The sequence below is a fragment of the Puntigrus tetrazona genome, chromosome 14 (assembly GCF_018831695.1).
Source record: "Puntigrus tetrazona isolate hp1 chromosome 14, ASM1883169v1, whole genome shotgun sequence".
NCBI lineage: Eukaryota > Metazoa > Chordata > Actinopteri > Cypriniformes > Cyprinidae > Puntigrus > Puntigrus tetrazona.
The window spans coordinates 13258053-13279019 of NC_056712.1; the positions used below are offsets into that span (position 1 = coordinate 13258053).

The following is a 20967-nucleotide window of genomic DNA, read 5'->3' on the forward strand; positions in this document are numbered from 1 at the left end:
AAACACGCTGAATCCCAGAAATAGCACAGCTTTAACATTACCAGCAGAGGGCGACATATCTGCGCCGTTGAAAATACAGGAAAGATGCGGAAAAAACAAAAGCAACGTGTTTATTTATTAAGCGTTAGGAATTGATAAAAACAACCCAATTCACCCATTCATTTTATGTGATTTAATGCCACATTTTTGCAAATGTGTTCCAACGAAAAAATGGCCTGAGTGAGAGTGTGCGAACTATTTTTTTATGCTGCTTTTTTGCCACAGTGGGGCTGTAAAGGGTTAAAAAAAGTCTAAACACCAGATTCTCCAGAAGCTGATTTCTTTTCACTCATTTACTGTTCCTGAAACGAAACCATTCGGGACGTGTCTGCTCTATCCTCAAAGGACAGGAAGCGTGCAGTTTGCACTCAGGTGTGTGCCCAGAGGCCTCAGTCATCAGAGAGAGAGGAGAGAGAGAGAGAGAGGTAATGACAGGGTGCTGTCAGTCGTACTCTGTTTAAGGAGGTCTGGGGGACAGATATGAGCCCGTGTCTAGCTCTATGAATAATTATAACAACAGGATGCGTCAGAGCTTGAGATGCACACCTCTTTGATCATTCTGTTGTGTTCGTTCCCATCGGAAATACATTATCTGTATAAAAATGTTATAAAGCTGATGCAGCTCTTACACGACTTCGCACGGGAACTCTCTCTCTTTCTGAACGTCACTATGATTTACAATAACACTTTTCTATTTTAATATATATATATATATATATATATATATATATATATATATATATATATATATATATATATATATATATATATATATATATATATATATATATATATATATATATATATATATATATATATATATATATATATATATATATATATATATATATATATATATATATATATATATATATATATATATATATATATATATATATATATATATATATATATATATATATATATATATATATATATATATATATATATATATATATTTATATGTATATATGTATATATATATATATTAAAAAGAAAAGTGTTATTGTAAATCATAGTGACGTTCAGAAAGAGAGAGAGTTCCCGTGCGCAGTCGCCGGGTGTCGCTGTAGAGTCGCTGTGATAAATCACTGAAGCCGCTCCAGTGCAGATTAGTTCAAATCTCAGAGAGGGAAACCGAGGCGCAACATTACGTTGTGCAGGACTCCGACATCAGATCATCTCCACCGCGTCTCTACGGATTGCTGTCAGCGCCGAGGAATACCTCTCTGTTGTTTACTCCTAAAACAATCTGAAAAAAATCTCTTGCGATCTCATCTCTATTGTGATTGAGCGCCAGCAAGAATGGTGAGTCTGCGGTGACTTTAGTGTCCGTTTGCACTTGCGGCAGCGTCTCTATATAGACCTCCACATATAGAATTAAGCCTGATCTCTGTCTGTAAACGCAGCTTAACGGCGCAATCACTAAACTTGAATTAATGTAACTTTATTGTTTAATGCATGTGATCTGAAAATGAGTTTACAGGTGTCCTTCAAACGCGTATGTATGCTATGTTCATATAAAAATATATTAAACATATATAGTAACAGGTAGTGGATAGCAACAGGAAATGTGTGTGTGTGTGTGTGTATATATATATATATATATATATATATATATATATATATATATATATATATATATATATATATCACACATTCATATATATACATATATGTTCTTATAACAGAAATTTATTATTAACAGGAATCATTTATTGCAGGAAGCAATCATTTATATGCAGGAAGCATATTGTTATCATCTCAGTGATTTTATGTACAGAAAGATTAGAACAACAATTGTTTGAAAAACAATTGCATTGCATTCCTAGCAGGTCAGTTCCATTAAAGTAAGGTCACCAAGAAGTTTTCTCAGCACTTAATAGGTTGCCACAAGCCATAAAAAATGCCATTTGCATAGTTGGAGTGCAGCCTGCCCGTTTCTGTCATCTGCTTTGGTGGTCGCAGAGCTCTCGGACCCCCATCTAGCTCACACTGCACAGTGTGTACATGTATTTGTGGGTGACTGTTGTAAAATATTTGGGTGGGAGTCTTTACTCTAGACTCCTCTGCTCTGCTTTTGATGCTCTGATTTAGGGACAAAAGGGAACTGAGTAGCGTTCTTCTCCGCTAGGCAGTAACCTTGGAAACCAGGGGCCAAAACAGGACCCCTGACCTGTAGAGTCACGGCCCATTGTGGGAGTGGCTCTCAAGTGGAGCTGGTCAGAGGGCGTGAAGCTCCTCGGCGGGTCTCACAACTCCTTTCAGCGGCACAGAATGCATTAACGGGGTGTCTAACAACATGAAACCACACTTAGGGTGGCTTTTAGACAAGGTAGTTGGACGGCTGACAATGGATTGCTTCTTGTGCACTTCACTGAATGTTCTTAGTGTGCATGCAAATAGAGCAACAAACACAACCCGCTGCGTTAGGGCTTTGTTTTAAAGGGGTTTCAACTGTTCTGTTTGGTTGTCACCTTGCAGAAAACGTAGCCTACATGACAGCTGTGGGATGAGACCAGCTCCCATCCAGGCAGAAGATCTGGCACTGAACTGGCATGCCATCCTTGACCTGCACTGCTCACAATATCTATTGTTAAGTAGCTGTGCAGGACATAAAAAACAATGGTGTCAACTGTGGGATAATTAAAATACACATATTTCAAATAAATAATATTCTTTTGAACTTTCTATTCATCGAGGAACACAGTAAGAAATGTATTTCTGTTTCCACAAAAATAGCAGCACGATTGTTTTCAACAATAATAATGTCTCTTGATAATGTTTTTTGATATTAGAATCATTTCTGAACGGTCATGTGACACCGAAGACCTGAGTAATGATTGCTGAAAATTAGAGCTTTTGTCATTACATGAATAAATACATTTTTACCTTTATTATATTACATTTAAAATACTTTTTTTAAAATACAATTTGGTATAGGGACGGATTCTCACTTTTGGTTATTAGCATGCCTATTAACATTTTGCCTGTTAGTACTTTTTTTTATCACATATTCTGCATGACTATATTCTACTGTCTTAATCAGTAACTAAACTTAACACCTGTTAAATATTAATAAGCAGCAAATTAGGTTACATACTTTAGTATTAGAACCAATTCTCACTATTAACTAGTTGCTTGTTACGATGCATATTACTAGCATATTGGCTTTTTATTAGCGCTTTATAAAGCACATATCACTGTATTTTACATCCTTGATCCGACTCAATGTCTAAACTTAACAACTACCAACTATCAATAAGCAGGAAGGAGTTTCTTGAGTCAAAAGTCAGCGTTAGCTAGCCGTAGACCATTTGTTATTGTATTAATATTTACAATATTATTGTTTTTACTGTATTTATTCAAGTAATTGCAGCCTCGATAAGCCCGAGAGACTTCTTTCAAACACAAACTTACAGGCTCGAACAGTATTGTATAACAGTAATTTATAATTTATAAAGATCTAAAAGAGGCACAAACCAACAGTGATTAAGGCTAATGTGGCATAAGTGCCAGGAGAGCAGGTGTGCGGCACGGAAGGCATCATTCAGCGCTATCAGAAACTACACCTTTAAAGCTGGCCCCTGCAGGGCTTTGGCTCGGCAACTAAACCGTGCATTAGCATGCAATCACTTCACCTGTTTGTGCTTCTATCCTGTGGCCCTGTAGTTTTTATAGGCCACGTTGTACCCGCAGTGAGTACCTGGAAACTTTTTGCCAACTCTTAACAGTCATTAAGGCTGTTGGGAAATAAGTATTGTGACAACAGTTTATCTATTTATGAAATACTGTAGCTTCTCTGTTATCAAGCTGCCTTTAGTGATGGAGTGCAGCTGCTGTTTATTTATATAAATTAGGGTGTATGCTAATATTTGATGTGTTCAATATGTGTCTGCTTAATGCTGTCAGTCAATAACTCAAATGCCTTACTTGTGTTTGTGCCAGAAAAAGCTGCAGGAATGCAGTTGGCTTTTAACATAGCTGGACCCAGATAAGCTAAGCTATAATCATCCCGCTGATATATTTCTCCTCTTCACCTCTTCTTGCTGGCCTCATGTCCCATGAACCCCTTTCTGACACTGCATAGAAAGTCTCGTGTAGGATTAGGATTAGTCAGCTTTCTTTCTCACACGCGCTCACACCCACCACCCAGTTTCTCCTTTTGCCTTTAGATCCTTTTATCCGTTGAGAGACGCGTCTGTCGTTGTAATTAAAGATTTGTGGCGTTGGAGAACAAACAGAAGCAACATTACCTCGAAACAATCAGAACGTCATTTAAACGTCCTCTATCCAGCCTGCGTTCTGCTGGTGCCTTCAAGCACGTATTGTAGCTTTGCGCTGATTCGCGTGATTCTTTTGATATCACACTAAACAAACCAAGACCTGATACTCTCGCGAGCGGTTTAACGACGGTCTTCTATGAAACATTTCCAAGTGGCACTATCATGTCTGTATGTTCTTTCACTGCAGGACTGCTTTCTTTAACATTTCATTTCTAGAGCTTTTATTGAGGTTTTACGGCCAGAAAAGAACAGTGAGTGTAAAATGGTCTTGACAGCCAGCGTTTATATCAGGTTTCAGTTAGGAACATTTGTATGTGGGTCTATTGTGTATTCAATAGAACGAAGAATGCGGTGGTAGTTTTTTGTGGCTGCTGGATTGACATAATGAGGTAGGCTAAGGCTACCAATGCTTAAGGTTGCTAGGATCAGTTTCATTCCCAAGAAGAGGTGACTCTCAAAATAGTTTGTTACTGGAAAAATTCATTTCACTTTAAACAAAAAACTGTAGGCTATAACTTATAACTTAAATACAAGGACTGTCAGTATTTGAAATCTGCAGTTTTTTTCTACCCGGTTTCCTGGCGTAAATGCACGTGGATGAACTTTTTAGCAAAACACAAAATACGTACCAATACGTACGTATCACTGAAGTTTCCAAAAGAAATGAACACTAGAGGAAAACTCTGACACCTTTTATTCCTTTAAAAGCGAATTAGCAGTTTCAGTTAATAAAGCGTAATTTTTGCACAATTGCTTTAAAAATAGGGCATGTTTCCAACACGATAGGGTGATAGAGCTTTTAGCGACAGTCCCTGGATATTTGAATTCTGAACCGTCACAAGAGTAATAAAAGTAATAAAAACAGCAATATGTGACTATATCAACGTAATAAAAACATGCCATTTTGCTTTGAAACTGCAATGAAATGTACAGTAAAGTACATAAAAGCAGTGTTGTTGTTTTTTCTACTTCAAAAGCAGGTTTAATTCAATATGTGTTTTTGCAACTGTTTTAATTTACTAGCAATTTATGAATGAAAATCTTTGCTACACCAATGTTTTCAATGTATTTATACTAATATGTAAGTATAACATATATTGATATTAGTGAAAATACTAATAGGTTCGATTCTTAATTGTTTTGTTCAATATTTCTTATGAAACTCATTTAACTGTAGATTCCTCCGGGGGACTTTCCCTGCAATTATTACACTGCATGTTGTTCTGGATGAAATGTCTACTTCAATAAGGAACTAAGCAGGCAATTTTGCGACCATTGGTTCACCTTAGTTCATTTCCTCATCACATTTCCAGGTAATCATAAGCAACAGGGTGATATGGATTTCCATCACTCAAATATTTCTCATATCATCAAACAGGTTGTAATTCAAAACTACTTTGAAATCAGATTGCAGATGGTCTGTTGGGCCGCTGTATAGAAGAGGATCAAACTACTTATTGTTTCTTTTTATAGCTGGCTAACAGCTGCTCTCTTTTCCTGTAAATGCTGCTACTATAGAAAAATCAAAGTTGGTTTGATAATGCAAAATAACTCACATCACTTGGTTTGTTGATGAAAGCCGTGCTTTGACTTTTCTAAGCAATTAGCTTAGTTTTTTCATAAGTATTCAAGATTACATTTTTTCTGAGGAACACAAAAGTTTGTTTTCATGATGGACTGAGGCTGAGGAAATGGGTCCGGCTCAGATAGTTGTTTATCATCAGGAGTCAGATAGATAACTGAGAGCAGGCTTCAACTTGTCTACATTACCACGCTACACATCCTCGTCCTCCCTAAGTTCTCTTTCTTTTTGCTCGTTCGCTACTCCTGCTTCTCCTGCCGGTTGAATTTATGGAATCTTCTAGACTGATTTGCCTGGAGGGGAGAGAACATGCAACACTGTATTTAAGAAACATGACTGGGGCGCTCATTATAAAGTCTGCTTCGTGCTTCAGTAGCTATTTATTTTTCTGTTTGATCACTCTGCCAGCGAAATAACCCATATGTAAATATGACCTGTCCTAAAATCTCCCTCCCAGAAAGAATTTGTTTGTCTAGTTGATCTCTGGCCAAGAATGACGTGCGGTACTTTGGTTAAAGTGCATCATAAAAGTCAGCTGAGGCATTCCAGAGGTAAGATTTGGCCCTCTCTGACACCTGTAACAAGTTCCCTCATGATCATGTGAAGGGATTGACTGATAATGTATCAACCGATACCAGATTCTTTAGTTTGAAGCGTTATATTATAAGTATGGCAATAATTATTGTATTCTTGCAGTGAAATGATATAAAGATGCATTGTGAATATACATATCAAAGTTTGGGCTTCAAAAATTGTTGTTGTTTTATATAAAACTAATACGAATGATCTTGGTTTTCCCAAAAATATTAAATAGCACATTCATTTTCAACATCGATAATAAGTTAGATAAGTTATAAGTTAATAAATAATTTCTGAAAGAAATCATGTGACACAGAAGACTGAAACTTCAGCTTGCCATTAAAGGAATAAATTACATTTTAAAATGATGAAAATTGCTATTTAATCTGTAAAAAAACTGACAAAAACATTATTATTATGTGAAAATGAGCTATTATTAGTTATTAGTGTCATTATATGTATGTATATATATATATATATATATATATATATATATATATATATATATATATATATATATATATGATATATGGAATCAATAAATATAATCAATAATAAACACATAATAATCAAAATAAAAAAATGTAACTATATCATAAAATACTGAAAAACAATACAAAAATGTCTGTCAAAGCAATTATGGGTCTCTAGTCACATGGATACCACAAGAAACTGACTCATTTGCTCTGTAAAGCTGTCCTGTAGAACAAGCCCCTCATTTCTTTTCAAGTGTCTCCCACCAGCATGATGTAATCTGATGCTTTGGAGAGCTTGCCAAGGCTGCCTGATGTAGCCTGCAAGACTAAGCCTATTGTTTAGACACATTGCGAGATGACAACACAGCTTGTTTGCCACTGGACACCAGATTCTACGTCGAGCCTCTAAACTTCTCCATCACGAATAACATTCTTAGGCCCAAAGCAAACCAAACCATTCCCGCTTTCTGTATTGCGACATCTAGTTGGATCCGCATTAGCAGCATTCAATATAGCTGCCCATGACACAAGTAGTGTCCTTCACATTTGTCACAGAACAAGGAGAACAGGTTCTCCCACACCGGCACCATAGAAAGGCGCGCTTTATTTACAAAAGGGAGAGAGGGGTGATCAGTGTACCGGTGGCAGGAGAGAGTAACTAGAGACATTCCCAGGGGTTTTCCTGGCCGTAGTCTGGCAGCAGGTCCGTGGGAGTGAAGGAAGAGATGTTTAACTGCTGATGGGTAATTTGGATCTCTCCTCAGCGGCATTAGGAGGAAATCATATATATGTTCTTTTACTGGAAGACGAGGGCAGTGGCAGCAAGTTTTTCTCAGGTGAACATCTTGTTTTGCATTTTGTTTTATGTAGCCGCATTTTATTGTGTGCTTCTCTCTAGTGTTCGTAGCACCATTATAACCGGACAAGACATTTGTCTCCAAATACTGCCTCACTGTGACATTCAGATCTCTCTGCCTCACAGAAGGCTCCCTGCATCATAAAAGATCCTCTCAGCATACAAACCTATTATGGTTCGGCTGATTAACTTCTGTTTACTGTCAAGAAAGTTGTGAAGTGAGACTCTTTGTAGCCTTTGGGAGGCTCATTTGCAATTGAAATGCAGTGCACTAGTTTCTTTAATACGGACGTCAAATGAAAACACAGGATTTGCATTGTTTTATTTTGCCAGCACAAGTTACATCCTCATTCCCTGCAGGGACAACATTGTAATTCGAAAAACTATTGTGCAAGAGTGGCTTTGTTCAGATCCATGCTTTGTGTTCAGATATAACTGACAGGGGTGAAATCTTCCATCTCATGGTGAGACGTATGTCATAATTAATGGAAAGCTAAATACAGGATCTTTGACATATTGTTATGACATAAAAAATTAAATGGTACTGATTCGTAAAATCCAAACAAAGGCACTTGTATAGGAGACAGTGCATATGACAGTATATGAGGCAAGGTGTCATATTGGAATAAAAGGTTAAAATTTCCATTGTTTGCAACAATATGCAACACATTATACGTGTTAATTTACTTAATAATGTGGGCTAAGTTACATAAGATATGTGGAAGGTTATTATAATATTTAATTTTTATATTTGATTATGCATAACTGCTATTGATAATGATGTGATTTGATATATATATATATATAGGCTACGTATTTACACTGCCATTTAAAAGTTACGTGTGTGAAGGTTTTTTTAAAAGTTTTTAATAAAATCGCAAAGTAATCTTTTATTCAATTTTTTTCACATAATGCAGGGTATATTTAAATTATTAAATGATAAACGCTTAACATTTAACCCAGATTTCACGACCTTGTGAGCGAAACTGATTGTATAGTGAAAAACATGTTTCTTTTTTAAGAAATCCAATGCAGTTTCTCTAAACCCGACTGCATTTTGGAGAGTATTTCTCACAATCCTGCGTTTCCTAAAGCTTTACTCTTGCTGTACTGCTGCCCAGCTCAAAATCTAATAATTTATTAATTGTTGTTTATTTCTAAAAACAGCAGAATATCCCATATCTTGTGTAGATTTGGGTTGATCTTTCTCTGCAATTTCTCTTTTATTTGCTCTTATGTGAGCCCCAGTGAAAACAGAACATAAATATCGTATTAATCATTAGCTCCACAGAAATGTGAGGAATGTCCATTTTTTACCCACTTATCTAACTTACTTCCCGTAAAGAATGTACCATTCGGCTCAGGGCACAGGCATCCCGCTGAAAAGGGTCAGATAGAAAGAAAGAATGGCTCATATTAACCCAGTGAGAAAAGTACACAGAGAAAACAATAGAGCCTGATGCCCTTCCTCAGCACTGACCTTTTACGACATTACACCTGGACTGTGCAACTAGCTGTTCCTTTTGAAGTGTTAGTTAGTACCTGTAAAATCTAGGCTGCTTTCAAATATTTGAGGTATTCCTCAACCATAGAAGTTCATAGAAGTTCACTGGTGAAAAGTGTGGCAACCCTGACCTAAATTTGATGAATTTTAATGCGACTGTAAACAGGGACATTGGCATTTATTTTTAGTGCAATTAATTACATAAGCCAGATTGCTGTAATTTATTGGTAGATACTTCTTTTCTGCAGCCCTCTGAATGCTAATAATCACTGCCGCATAATTTAAAAGCAATGTATCGTGCATAAAAGGCTTTGTAGGTGTTAACAGGCAAAACACATCCCGGCTATATTTACTGAAAGTTTCTAAAGGTAGGTGTGAAGTTTCCATTCGGTTGCCATAGAGACTGTTTAAAATGCGTCCATAAAATACAGACAAGTGCCCTTAAAGTTGCACGTTGCAGTTGAGTAATGGAACATCTGAATCTCTGTTGCACTAATTTCTCACGTAGCTGTTTGAAAAGTGCTTTAGGTCAGTATTGACAGCACTCAGCGGGCGGGGGACAAGGATTTACTCTGTTAAAACAAACCTGAACGGCTCAGGTCTATGCCGGGCACTTCACAGCATTAGGGCTAATACGATTTAACACTCCCAGAGTGACCTCCACAAAGCTGATCTTCACTACATTAACGCACGTGCAGGATTTGACACACCTCCACATGGCTTGCTTCTGCTTCAGGCTACGTTAACGAAATTGGTTGAGCACATGAGCACAGGTGAAAACTATTTTGTTTCTTACAAGTTCAAAAGAACGGCATTTAAAACCTCTTGTAACATTATAAATATCTATTTTTTCTGCCACACAAATTTAATACATACTTCTTAAAAAGCGTCTTATGCATAAGATGCACCTTATGCATCTTTTAAAAATAAGTAAAAACCTCACAGATCATTTGTGATATCAATTTTAAAATACCTGTTTTAAGTGGAATCTCTTTAAAGGCAAATGAGCTGCTGCTCCCCGCCCCTTTTTCAGAAATTGCGTAATATACGGCAGCATAATTTATATTACCTATACTTCTGTCTACTATGTTAATATGACCAATTCAATAAAATAAAAACAGAAAATCACTCATAATCACATAATTGCTGCCTCTAATAACAATAATAAACTACTTTATTGAGAAACTAATCTAAGTTGCAGCGGTCATCGGGAATAGTTAAAAACCTACAAAAAAATCTGGTTGAAAATCTGGCTCTTCGGCTTATTAACTCCTAATGTTAGCACCATTGTTAGCACCAGTGAGAACGTGCAGTGTGTAGAAGGTCTCAGTGAGGCCCTCAGGTCATTATTTTGTGATAAGACATTCACTTTTTTTCTTTGCCCTCTCTGTCTGACCCCCAGCCTCTAACCCTGAAGGGGCAAGTTTATGATGCTATTCCAAATGGCATGACTGAACGGCCCTGTACTCACTAAAGAGAATGTCTCCAGTGTGCGTGCCTGTAAAAAAATGAATGGTGCTTCTATGCCAAAATAAGACCTCTAAAGAACATGATGCAATCCCTATAAAGAGAGCTAGTGTTGAGTTAGGACCTTTTCAGTGAATGAAGTCGCCACCATTTGACTTGTCATATTTCACAGGGAGTCGTTTTCGGCCAAGTGACTGTAGTTTGGCGCTTAATGGGGGAATAATAAAAGGGGACTTAGTGTCACTTTTGTTCCTACGAACTCTGGTCAAGATTCGCAGCGGTTTTACCTCAACAGAGCTTTTATTTACGTCTATAATTAGTAAGCAATAAAGAGACTGTTGTTATGTTCACACAATAATTGTTAAAAAGCAAAAAAAAAAAAAAATCCAAGATGGCAGACAAAGCAAGATAAATTATTATTATAAATAAACTACAAGCACTGATATTAAATTCTGGTCAGTAAAGATAATTGTTTTTATGCTTGATGGATAACTGACAATTTGTTGATATTAAATCATTTAAAACTAAAATTAAAAAAAATTAATGTTACAATTAAATTTGGGTACCCCATTACAAAATACAGTATAAAATAGACTGGCTAATAATTACATATGAATTAAATGAAATTAGTAATGTTCTAAAAAGTGAGTGTTTAGTGAAAACAAAGGTCATTTAAATAAAGAAAAAAATTGAAAATAAGCATGAACAATTAAATGTCCAATATTGACCGATAAATATTTAGGATCAAGCAATACCAAAACAATAAAAATCTATAAATAACTAGTATCAGCTTATACAGTACGGTATATATTGTACATCCTTAAAATAAACTTTTATTCACATTTCATTCAAAATATGCAAATCTTATTTTTTTAAAAATCCTATTAGTTGCTATACTATCTGGTTAGTTAGTAGGCAGTGGGGCAACTTACTACTGTAGGGTTTGGAGCAGAGTTTGTGTAATGTTTGTTCCCCTCGGGGCAAACTGGTCATGTTCATTAATGTGACGATACGCAGAAGGGTTCGTGTCTAGGTTTGTCCATGGCCTCCGGCTAAATGATACTAATCACGACATGGTGCCTATGATGTAACAGAAATCATTGACCAGAGAGCTATGAGTGAATAATTTGCCCTATAAGTTGTATTTTGACTGACGGTACATGGAGGTTAGATGCCTTGAACAATGAAATGTGTCATTTCCTGTGACGGCATCAGCAGATCAGTCCTCAGACTCACTTAATGGGACACCAAAGTCATTGTAAGTGTAAAGCTGTGGTTCTGAATGAAATAATAGTGCGCTTTTTACTGCGTAGTACAACACTATATTGTTTCTTTAAATATTAATAATGATGTTAATAATAATATTAGGCTAATAATTTGACTATTTTCAATAGATCACCTTTTTATAATATTTTGATCAAATTGGATTGTGGTATAGATTACACACACAGAATACTCTGTACAGCAGTGTTTTGTCAAATGCAATCAAACAGGTAATAGAGGAAAATCCATGCTGCATATCGCAGAAATAGTAGGAATAAGTTGTATGCTACTCCAAACATCAGCTTCTTGTCTGTGCTGGAACAAGGTTGTGCTGGTCTGAGCACAAAAATGTGCAACAAAGCAAGAATGAGGCAGCGTAAATGTTTAGAGCCAAAGAAGGAAGTAAACTTCTGATATTTTTAGAGATACATCAAGTTAGACAGGGAACCGTCTTAATAAGAGAGAATGCAAGTCTTAACTTGATTTTTAGAGGTATGTTCGGAATTTGAAGGATCTTTGAGACCTGCTTTAGCTTTATATGTCTTGTGCACTTCTGCCTAAAGCTATTTAGCCAATGTACCAGTATAATGACACATTATACTATACATTGCTATTGTAAACATCTAGGTCAAATATAAAAAGAAAGTGTTTGAAGGTAGTCACTCTAGTGAAGGTTGCAGAATTTAGTCTGCTTTAAATGTCACATTAAGAACTCTGACTTCCTCTCGTTGTAAAATATTTCAGCTTTTATACAAACATTACAGTAAATATGATTTGACTCACGGATGTCGTTTGTTGCATTCTCAATCATTTATAATGTAAATATATATACAGCACAAGATATTTAAAACAGCAATCGGAATGAGAAAATTTTCAGGTGCTCTTTAAACAAATGAACTAAACTGAACCGCTGTGTGGTAGACAGGCCTCTAATTAAAGCTTTTCCATGAGGGGGATGTAAATGAGTGTGTGTGTGTGTGTGTGTGTGTGTGTGTGTGTGTAAGGCCAATGGCTATGCTGTAAATCAAACGTGGTCTCCCAACTCACTCTGCCTGTTCAATGTCTGAAGCAATTACGGAAAAAGACTGGATGCAACATTTTTCCTGTCCTTTAAGATTTGTGGGCAGTTTTAAAAGGGTTTTTGAACCTTTGCTAACCCTTCCCAATTCCTCAGCTCACGTCGTAAAAACTCAAGCTTCTTCGTATCAGACCACAGGCATTGCTCACACATTTGCTACGGCTGTCAATACATATAATTGAATTGCAATACTTTATATACAAATTAAATTAACCCAAAAAACACATAAATAGTAGCTCTAAGAATTACATTGTTGCATAACCTTCCTATGTTGTATAAACAACGCTAAGCTTATCTAATCAAGCTAGACATCGGTTTCCTGGTTTGTCTGTATGTCAGCATCACTTTACTTCACCTGACTGCCTTTTAGGAGGAAGTATGGCTATCCGAACATAATTGCGGCGGCCACAGTGTTCTACACTTATAAGCATAAGGGATATAAGCGTAACAGTCAGTGTTTACTCATGTTGTGACACAAAGCATCATCATGCATATAAAACCAGAAATGATCTGAACTCAGCATCTAGTCATAAAATGATTTCCCAACGCGTCCACTTCCTCTTACACTGAGGGTGAGCAGTCACTTATTATGCTCAGGTTCCCACATTACAATACTTCACTGTCCATCCTGTCAATCATAAACTAAAGTGGCACTCCAAGTCATTGCATATTTATAATCTGGGCTTGCGCAGACGCAGTAAGTGCAGTAAGTGTTGTAGTTAGCTGAGTGCTGTGATGGCAAAAAACTGAGGAGAGCTCGGCCACGTCTCATGCATAAAATCATGAGGTGCCGTTTTGATCTCTCTGGGTAAAAGCCTGAACTTAAGTGTTGCACTTTTTTTTGCCTCTTCTCTGACTATTTGCATAATCACTCCAGTACGGTACTGAATTTGGTAAATGATCATTTTGTTGATATGAGGAAGAGCCTGAAGGGGATGTTTTGCTTAACTGTGCATTTGTAAGCATAATGTACTGACATCTGGTAAAGCTGTTAATACACTGAAAAAAAATGTAAAATGTATTATTTTAATAGTTTTTTTTTAAAGAAATTTACAAGGGAAAACATTCCAATTTGTTTTCAGAGAATATATTGTCGTGACAATTTTAAAAAACGGCTCTCAAAGGTAAGAGACAAATTCAATAAATGGTCTTATTACCTTCAATTAAAACCTCTCTTGCACGCTCATTCATTTCTTATATTGAGAGTAAAAAAAACTAAAGAAATTTCCACAACAATATCTTGATATAAGTATTTCTATTTAAAGCACAAATATTAAGTATGAAGAAAATTAAGTAAGGTTTAGACATCTTAAGTGAGGTTTACCCTCAAAACCGAACTTAGAAAATAAACATATATTACTTAAAAGTCTAGCAAATGCACATTTTTTATGGAAAATATATATATTTAGAAAACTATTTTACATTATATAATAATACTGGAATATCAGTGGAATAAATTAATTCTCTTGAGTTTTAATTGCCAGAACTTCATTTGTGTTCAGAGTTGTGTTCAACATCAACTTTACTTGGATATCTTTTCCAGCAGATTAGTATTTACTATTTTATAAAACAAACCTTAATTTTTGGGAATAGTATAAACATATTAGATTATATAAACATTAATTAGAAAATAAAGATATATATATATATATAGCATGACTCCTTTAATGCCAGACCCATCATCATGGAGGAAGGTCGCAATGAGCAAATGCTTTGGGTGAGATGACAGAGGTGAAGACAAAAGAAAGCACTTAGAGACACTCTCACCATGACCCAGAGGTGCTGAGTAGTGATCTGGCAAAGTGCTAGAATAATTTAGGCCTTGGTTTCTCTGTATAATCTCCACCACAAGTCACAGTTGGCCTAAGTTGTTTAAACGAGGTCATTATATTATTTATGACTGTTTCAGAGGGCACTGGCTCTTTTTCAATCTGTTTATTCTTAGTTGCAGAAATGTGTCCTACACGTATATAAGACGGACAGCATATATTCACACTGGATGTGCCTGTAGATGAGTGCACACACAAGCAGAAATACTTGAGTGCATTTGTCTTTATGGGTGTTCGAGGCCAGTAGCCTATGTTTATAGCAAATGAGAGAGAGAAGGTCGTTGAGGTGAAATCAATACAGGCTCTTAATGAGGTGCTCTGGAAAGAGAAAACTGATTAAGAAAGGGTTAGAGAGAAACAAAGAGTGAGTCACTACTGAACAGATATATTGAAACCCAGACGCAGAAGCAGGGCAGCAATAAGCGAATAAGTAGATCAACCTCACTCTAAGGCAGTGGAAATGTTCACAACTTAGTTTTTTTTTTCAGCAGAAAAGATTAGTGATAACCAGAGGACATTGATTAATGCAGCAGTATTGCAGTGTAAATTAAAAGAGTTTTTTTTTTTAGTTCTAAAGGCATCTGCCCTCATTTTCTGGGTATTTGGCTCATGAGACGATTCCCAGCTTGTATCATCTCAGTTATATAACAGACTTGTGAACTTCAGTGTGTACAGTAGTTCCCATTTCTGAAAGGAAAGCAGATGCCTATTTCGACCTATTTTCATGACGCGGTCTTATACGAAATGGTTTTTATCACACTACATATATTTGAAGCAGCGACAGCAGTGTCCTGCAGTGGGACATTATTAAATAATTAAAAAAATAATGTTTTGTAAAACTAAGCTAGTAAAAATAAGTTTGGTGGTAAAAAAAAATAGCTTGTTTAAAGATGGATGCAACCAGAGATTCAGAAGGATTCAGGTTTCAAATTTGATCCTTTGAAGATGTTTTCATTGTTTTTCATTTCTCTTCTTTCAATTTAGAGATCCCAGTGGAGCCATTTGATCCTGTAACCGATGGCAACAGTCCAGGCCCTGTCCTTGAACCAGGACCCCAGCAAAAGCATCTGTGCCGGTTATCCAGCGTCCACTTTGGCATCAGGCCGCTGCGTCATGGGAAGTGTAGGCAGTCTAATCGAGAAACCAGACGTGTCGCCAACCAAGAGCAACAGAGCAGTTCCACAAGCAGCAGGACGTCAGAACCACGGCCTGCTCAAGAAGGGTTTCAACCAGAGAGAGCTGCTCAACTACCTGAACATCACCAAGAAGGAAGCAAAGGGCAGCAAACACATCATCTCCGGGACATCCTCTATCAAGAGAGAGCACAGGAGAGAGGAGGACGACGTCTACACTAAGGTCTACCACAGGGATGGAAAGGAGGTCGATTTGGGAAAGAACTCACTTCCCATAGGTGGCAAGTTTGACAAGGTACACAACTGTCAATGAGTTATGCTTCGTTCATGTCATGTAAGAATTACAGTAATTGTGATAGTCCATGTTAGTCAAGCTCCAAATTACAGGTTTGAACCGCTGGCCAATGACAGATACAGGGAGTGTTTGGGAAACCTGGCTTTAAACAGTTATTAGTTTTGATACTGTGTTTAAAGACTTAAAGTGGTGCAGAAATTGCATACTTCAGCTTCATATATTTAACACGTTGTGTGCGTGTGTATTTATAGACACACATACATATATATATATATATATATATATATATATATATATATATATATATATATATATACATAGAATAAAACTACATTTAAGATATTAATATTAAATATATATTAAATTAAACTAAGTCTATATAATATATATAGACTATATAATATATATAACATAAGACCACAACTAAACTGCTACTTTTATTCTCTTTTTATATTATTAAAATATCATTGATTTCTTCTAATTTTATGGAAATCCAGCAAGTAAAAATCTAAAATTAATGCAGTTTTTGTTGTTGTCAACACCACATAGAGAAGTTGTTAAAATGGTATCACAATAATACATTATTTAATAGAAAATACTATAATATATATTTTTGTTGTCAATTTAAGCATTTTTTAATAAATCAAGATCCTAACTGTACAAAACCTTTGTCATCATGAGCTTAAATTAATATTATTTAATTATAGAATGAAATAAAAAGAAACACTGTTGAATAGTTACTTACTATTTGGTTGGAATGTATTACAGTTACTGGCTTTTTTGCCTATCAGCATTTGTTTTCAGTAAGTATTTAACAAATATCGGAAGAAGCTGGTGTTAAAAACACACTTTACAACAACCGGATTAAAACAAGATGAATATGTTCCTCGTTGTGGTTTCAAAGGCTGTCAACGAAATGCAGAAATCGTGACAATGTTTCTAGTCCAGCTCCATAAAAGCAATATTTCTTCTTGAGGCAAGTGTAATTTATTGATAGGTAGGCTACTCCCCACAGTCTCAAATGGAAATAAATCATATAAACTGTTTGGCCCAGCAGCGTGTAGACTAACTGACTAGCCTCTGCTGGCTAAATTTATCTCTGCAATCAAATATGGTCCCCCTCAGGTGACGTTATTGAGCAGGAAATTCAGCGAGACTGAAGAAATATGGAAGTAAAAGTAGTCGACATTAAATTCATTTATGTTGTGTGGCATGGCTCCAGTATTTAAGTGTAGATCTATTCTCCCGATGCACATGCTGCAATTGACTTATCCTTTTCATTTCACAGCCACGATTCAGGCCTTCCGCCTTTAAACCGGTCACCCCGAAAAACTTCAGTTCAATGCAGAACCTCTACCCCTCCAAGTCGGAGGAGGTAGAGAGTGGCTTAACCAACGGCATGCATCCATCCTATGCCAAGGCAGCATCCAAATCTCTGTCCACCTCTTCCTCGTCCTCCTCCCCTTCACGGCCAGGTGCGAGTGTCAGCAAAGGTGTGCTAGCAGGAGCCCGGGGCCTCAGCCAGGAAGAGGAGAACACGTCCGATTCGGGGCACAACTCCATGAACAGCCTGCCGCCGTATCGGCCGCCGTTCCGCCCTCACTTGGGACAAATCAGTGCCTCTATGGGTCACATCAACCACATCGGCTCACTAGATCGCACCTCGCTGGGCTCCAAGGGAGCCGCTTCCACTGTCACGGACGTGTCCTGCCAGAGTATGGCTACGCTGAACCGCCTGCAGTGCTACGGAAGTGAGGCCCCGCCACCCTACGAGCTGTCGCACTCTCTGGAGGACGTGGTGAGGGACCTGGAGGACCGTCTGCAGGAAAAAGAGCACGAGCTACGTCAGATGAGGAGGAACCTGGATGAGAGTGAAGACGCTATTGCACAGGTTTTAAGATGCATTTTTTATGATTTTAATATGTTTCATGCTCAACAATGCTGCATATATTTAAATAAAAATGTAGAGTAATATTGTGAAATAGCGTTACAAAAATAAATATTTTGCAATATAAAATAAATATATGCTTGTGATGAATTAATATTAATAATAATAATAACTGCTGTTTTTCCTAATATATTATTTATAATATATTATACTATATGTAATTTATGTGCACTTGATTAAAAATACAGTAAAAACTGTAAAATTGTGAAAAATGATTAAATTTTTGTATTTAAATATATTTTCAATTTTCATTTATTCCTGCGATGGCAAAGATGAATTTTCAGCTTCTTTAGTGTCACATGGATTTATTAAAGAATATATATTTTGTCTTTAATTTAATGCATCAAAATTCCTGCTGTAGGTTTTCGAAGAGAAGCAGCGGCTCTGGGAGAAGGAAGTGACAGAACTGAAACACCTGTACAACGCCAAACTGCGCCAGGTATCGCAGCAGTCCCAGCGTTCACAACGAAACCTGCAGCTGCAGCTATATAAGGCACAGCAGGAACGCAACCGTCTGCAGGAGGAGCTGGATTCTGTCCGGCTGGAGTGCCAGACCCTGAGAAGTCAAAGCCCAGCGGCACAAAGCCAGAGCATTAATCCTCAGCTGGAAGAGACCCAATGGGAGGTATGCATTAATGCAGAGCTATCTGCCCAGAGCACTGGGGATTTCAGAAAAGTTTGGAAGAGATAAAAGAAAGATATAGATTTGAGTTGCACAATAAACTTATCATGTATACTTAGCTTGTTCGCAGTTAAACATAAATCTACGTTTAATATACATAAATAGACGTTTAAGGCTGACTGTCCACACTGTAATTATCCAAGTGAACAGAATCACTTCAAACAGTTTAGTCACTATTCCATATATCAGTTGCCATAGTAAGGAAAATGCAAAAAATTTTAAAATTAGACATCAGAAGGTAACTTAAATGTGTGTGTGTGTGTATGAATAAAGTTTTTCAATCATATTTCCGCAACCATCCTTATCAGCCTTGTAATGAACAATCTTTTCAAATCGTATTTTGTGCATTGCACAAGCTGTAATAGATTTTAAAAAATTGCATTGCTCTGATAGGTCTGCCAAAAGTCTGGAGAAATCTCTCTACTGAAGCAACAGTTTCGGGACTCTCAGGCAGAGGTTACACAGAAGCTGAGTGAAATCTTCCACTTAAAGACTCAGCTGCATGAAGCACGCAATCAGATGCGGAGCAAGGACAGTCAGATCGACACGCTGCAGATGGCTCTACAGGGTGCCCGGCGGAAATGCCCCTTGCCTGCTTTTGAGGAGCATAGAGCGGATGCGAGTGAGACTGGAGGAGCCAGTGCTACGGAGGAGCGTCTCAGAGCTGAACTGCTGCTTGAAAGGCGGCAGAACGAGGCTCAAGCTTCAGCTTTTGAAGTTGAGAGGAGCACGTGGCAGAATGAGAAGGAGAAGGTGATACGCTACCAGAAGGAACTGCAGGCCAGTTACCTGGAGATGTACCACAAGAATGAGGCCTTAGAGAGAGAACTGGCGATGCTGAGAGGGGGCAGGGCAAGAGTCGAAGAGGTGGGGTCAGGGGACGGCGATGAGGGCGGGGCTTTACAAGAAGCGAAGCCGCCCACTGGTCTGCCCTGGATAGAGAGGATTGAGTCCTCTGAAATTTGACTTTGCAAATGTTCTTTGGCATCAGAGATTAGATTGATGCCAACAGCTTTGGCTCCTTAACCCAGGACAATGTTTTAATCTGAATAAATAAACTCAAACTATATAAGTTTGACCAAAAAATTTACCAAACAGGAGCAAGCTGAATTATATGGGTTGTTTTGTATCAGAAGGGATTTTGCTTTGATTAATTTGAATCATCAAAACAGTAACTCGTCCCAAATTTGATTATTGACCTGTTTCATTTTGGATTCTAAAATGAGTGTTCCAGCACTATTTTTTCATTGGTTATACAGTATATTTGTGCTTTAGGTACTCAAGGTCATCATGAAACATTATATTTTTTATGCTGCCATTCTTTAAAGACTGAAAACAGAAGTGTGCATTCCCTAAAACGCATGTTGCACTTTAAAAGCACACAACTTATAAGTTGTCCTTTTTTAAAACAGCAGATCCATATAGAAGCATTTCTGCTACTATGTGTATTGTTGTGTTCTGGCGGGCTTTTCTGTTCTTTAGACCCAAGATGTGTGTAACTGCATGAATGTGAAATGAAAATTCTGGAAGGTTTGATGCCAGCGTATGCATAGAACTCTTGAAAAGTCATTGATTTAAAGGTAACGTTAGATCCCCCATTATTTTATCTTCATATAGCAAACGGTGACTTATTAAAAACTACTGAATTTCATCTTCTGTTTCATGTATTAATTGTATAGATTTGTACTATACAGGTATGGTGTTCCTTACCTCAGAGTCGCATAAACCTTGCCATTTTCCCTTACGTTGACTGAAGGTTATTTCCCTTGTTCTGTAAAAAGAGATCTATAATGTGTCTTCCAGTAAGTGCAAAATAAAAGTTTCAAATGTGTCTTCCAATTAGTGCTTTCTTTCACATACACTTTCACATTATGTTAATGAAAGTCATGCCTTATCTAACTTTATGTCTAATCTTCCAATCAGTGCTGGACTCAAAAATCATCTGCACAT

General features: G+C 37.0%; 1 protein-coding gene across 2 annotated transcripts; it reads left to right on the top strand.

The window, feature by feature from the left end:
* The first annotated feature begins 1176 nt into the window (after positions 1–1176).
* Positions 1177–20848, top strand: n4bp3 (NEDD4 binding protein 3). Of its 2 annotated transcripts, none has more exons than XM_043257297.1 (5): positions 1177–1347; positions 15944–16387; positions 17676–18278; positions 18697–18960; positions 19411–20848. In XM_043257297.1, the coding sequence occupies exons 2-5, from the start codon at positions 15977–15979 to the stop codon at positions 19981–19983; spliced, it is 1851 nt and encodes a 616-aa protein (XP_043113232.1). In that variant the 5' UTR covers positions 1177–1347; positions 15944–15976; the 3' UTR covers positions 19984–20848. The 2 variants fall into 2 exon arrangements, with proteins under 2 accessions (XP_043113232.1, XP_043113231.1); XM_043257296.1 differs by lacking the exon at positions 1177–1347 and adding an exon at positions 7576–7798.
* The last annotated feature ends 119 nt before the right edge of the window (positions 20849–20967 follow it).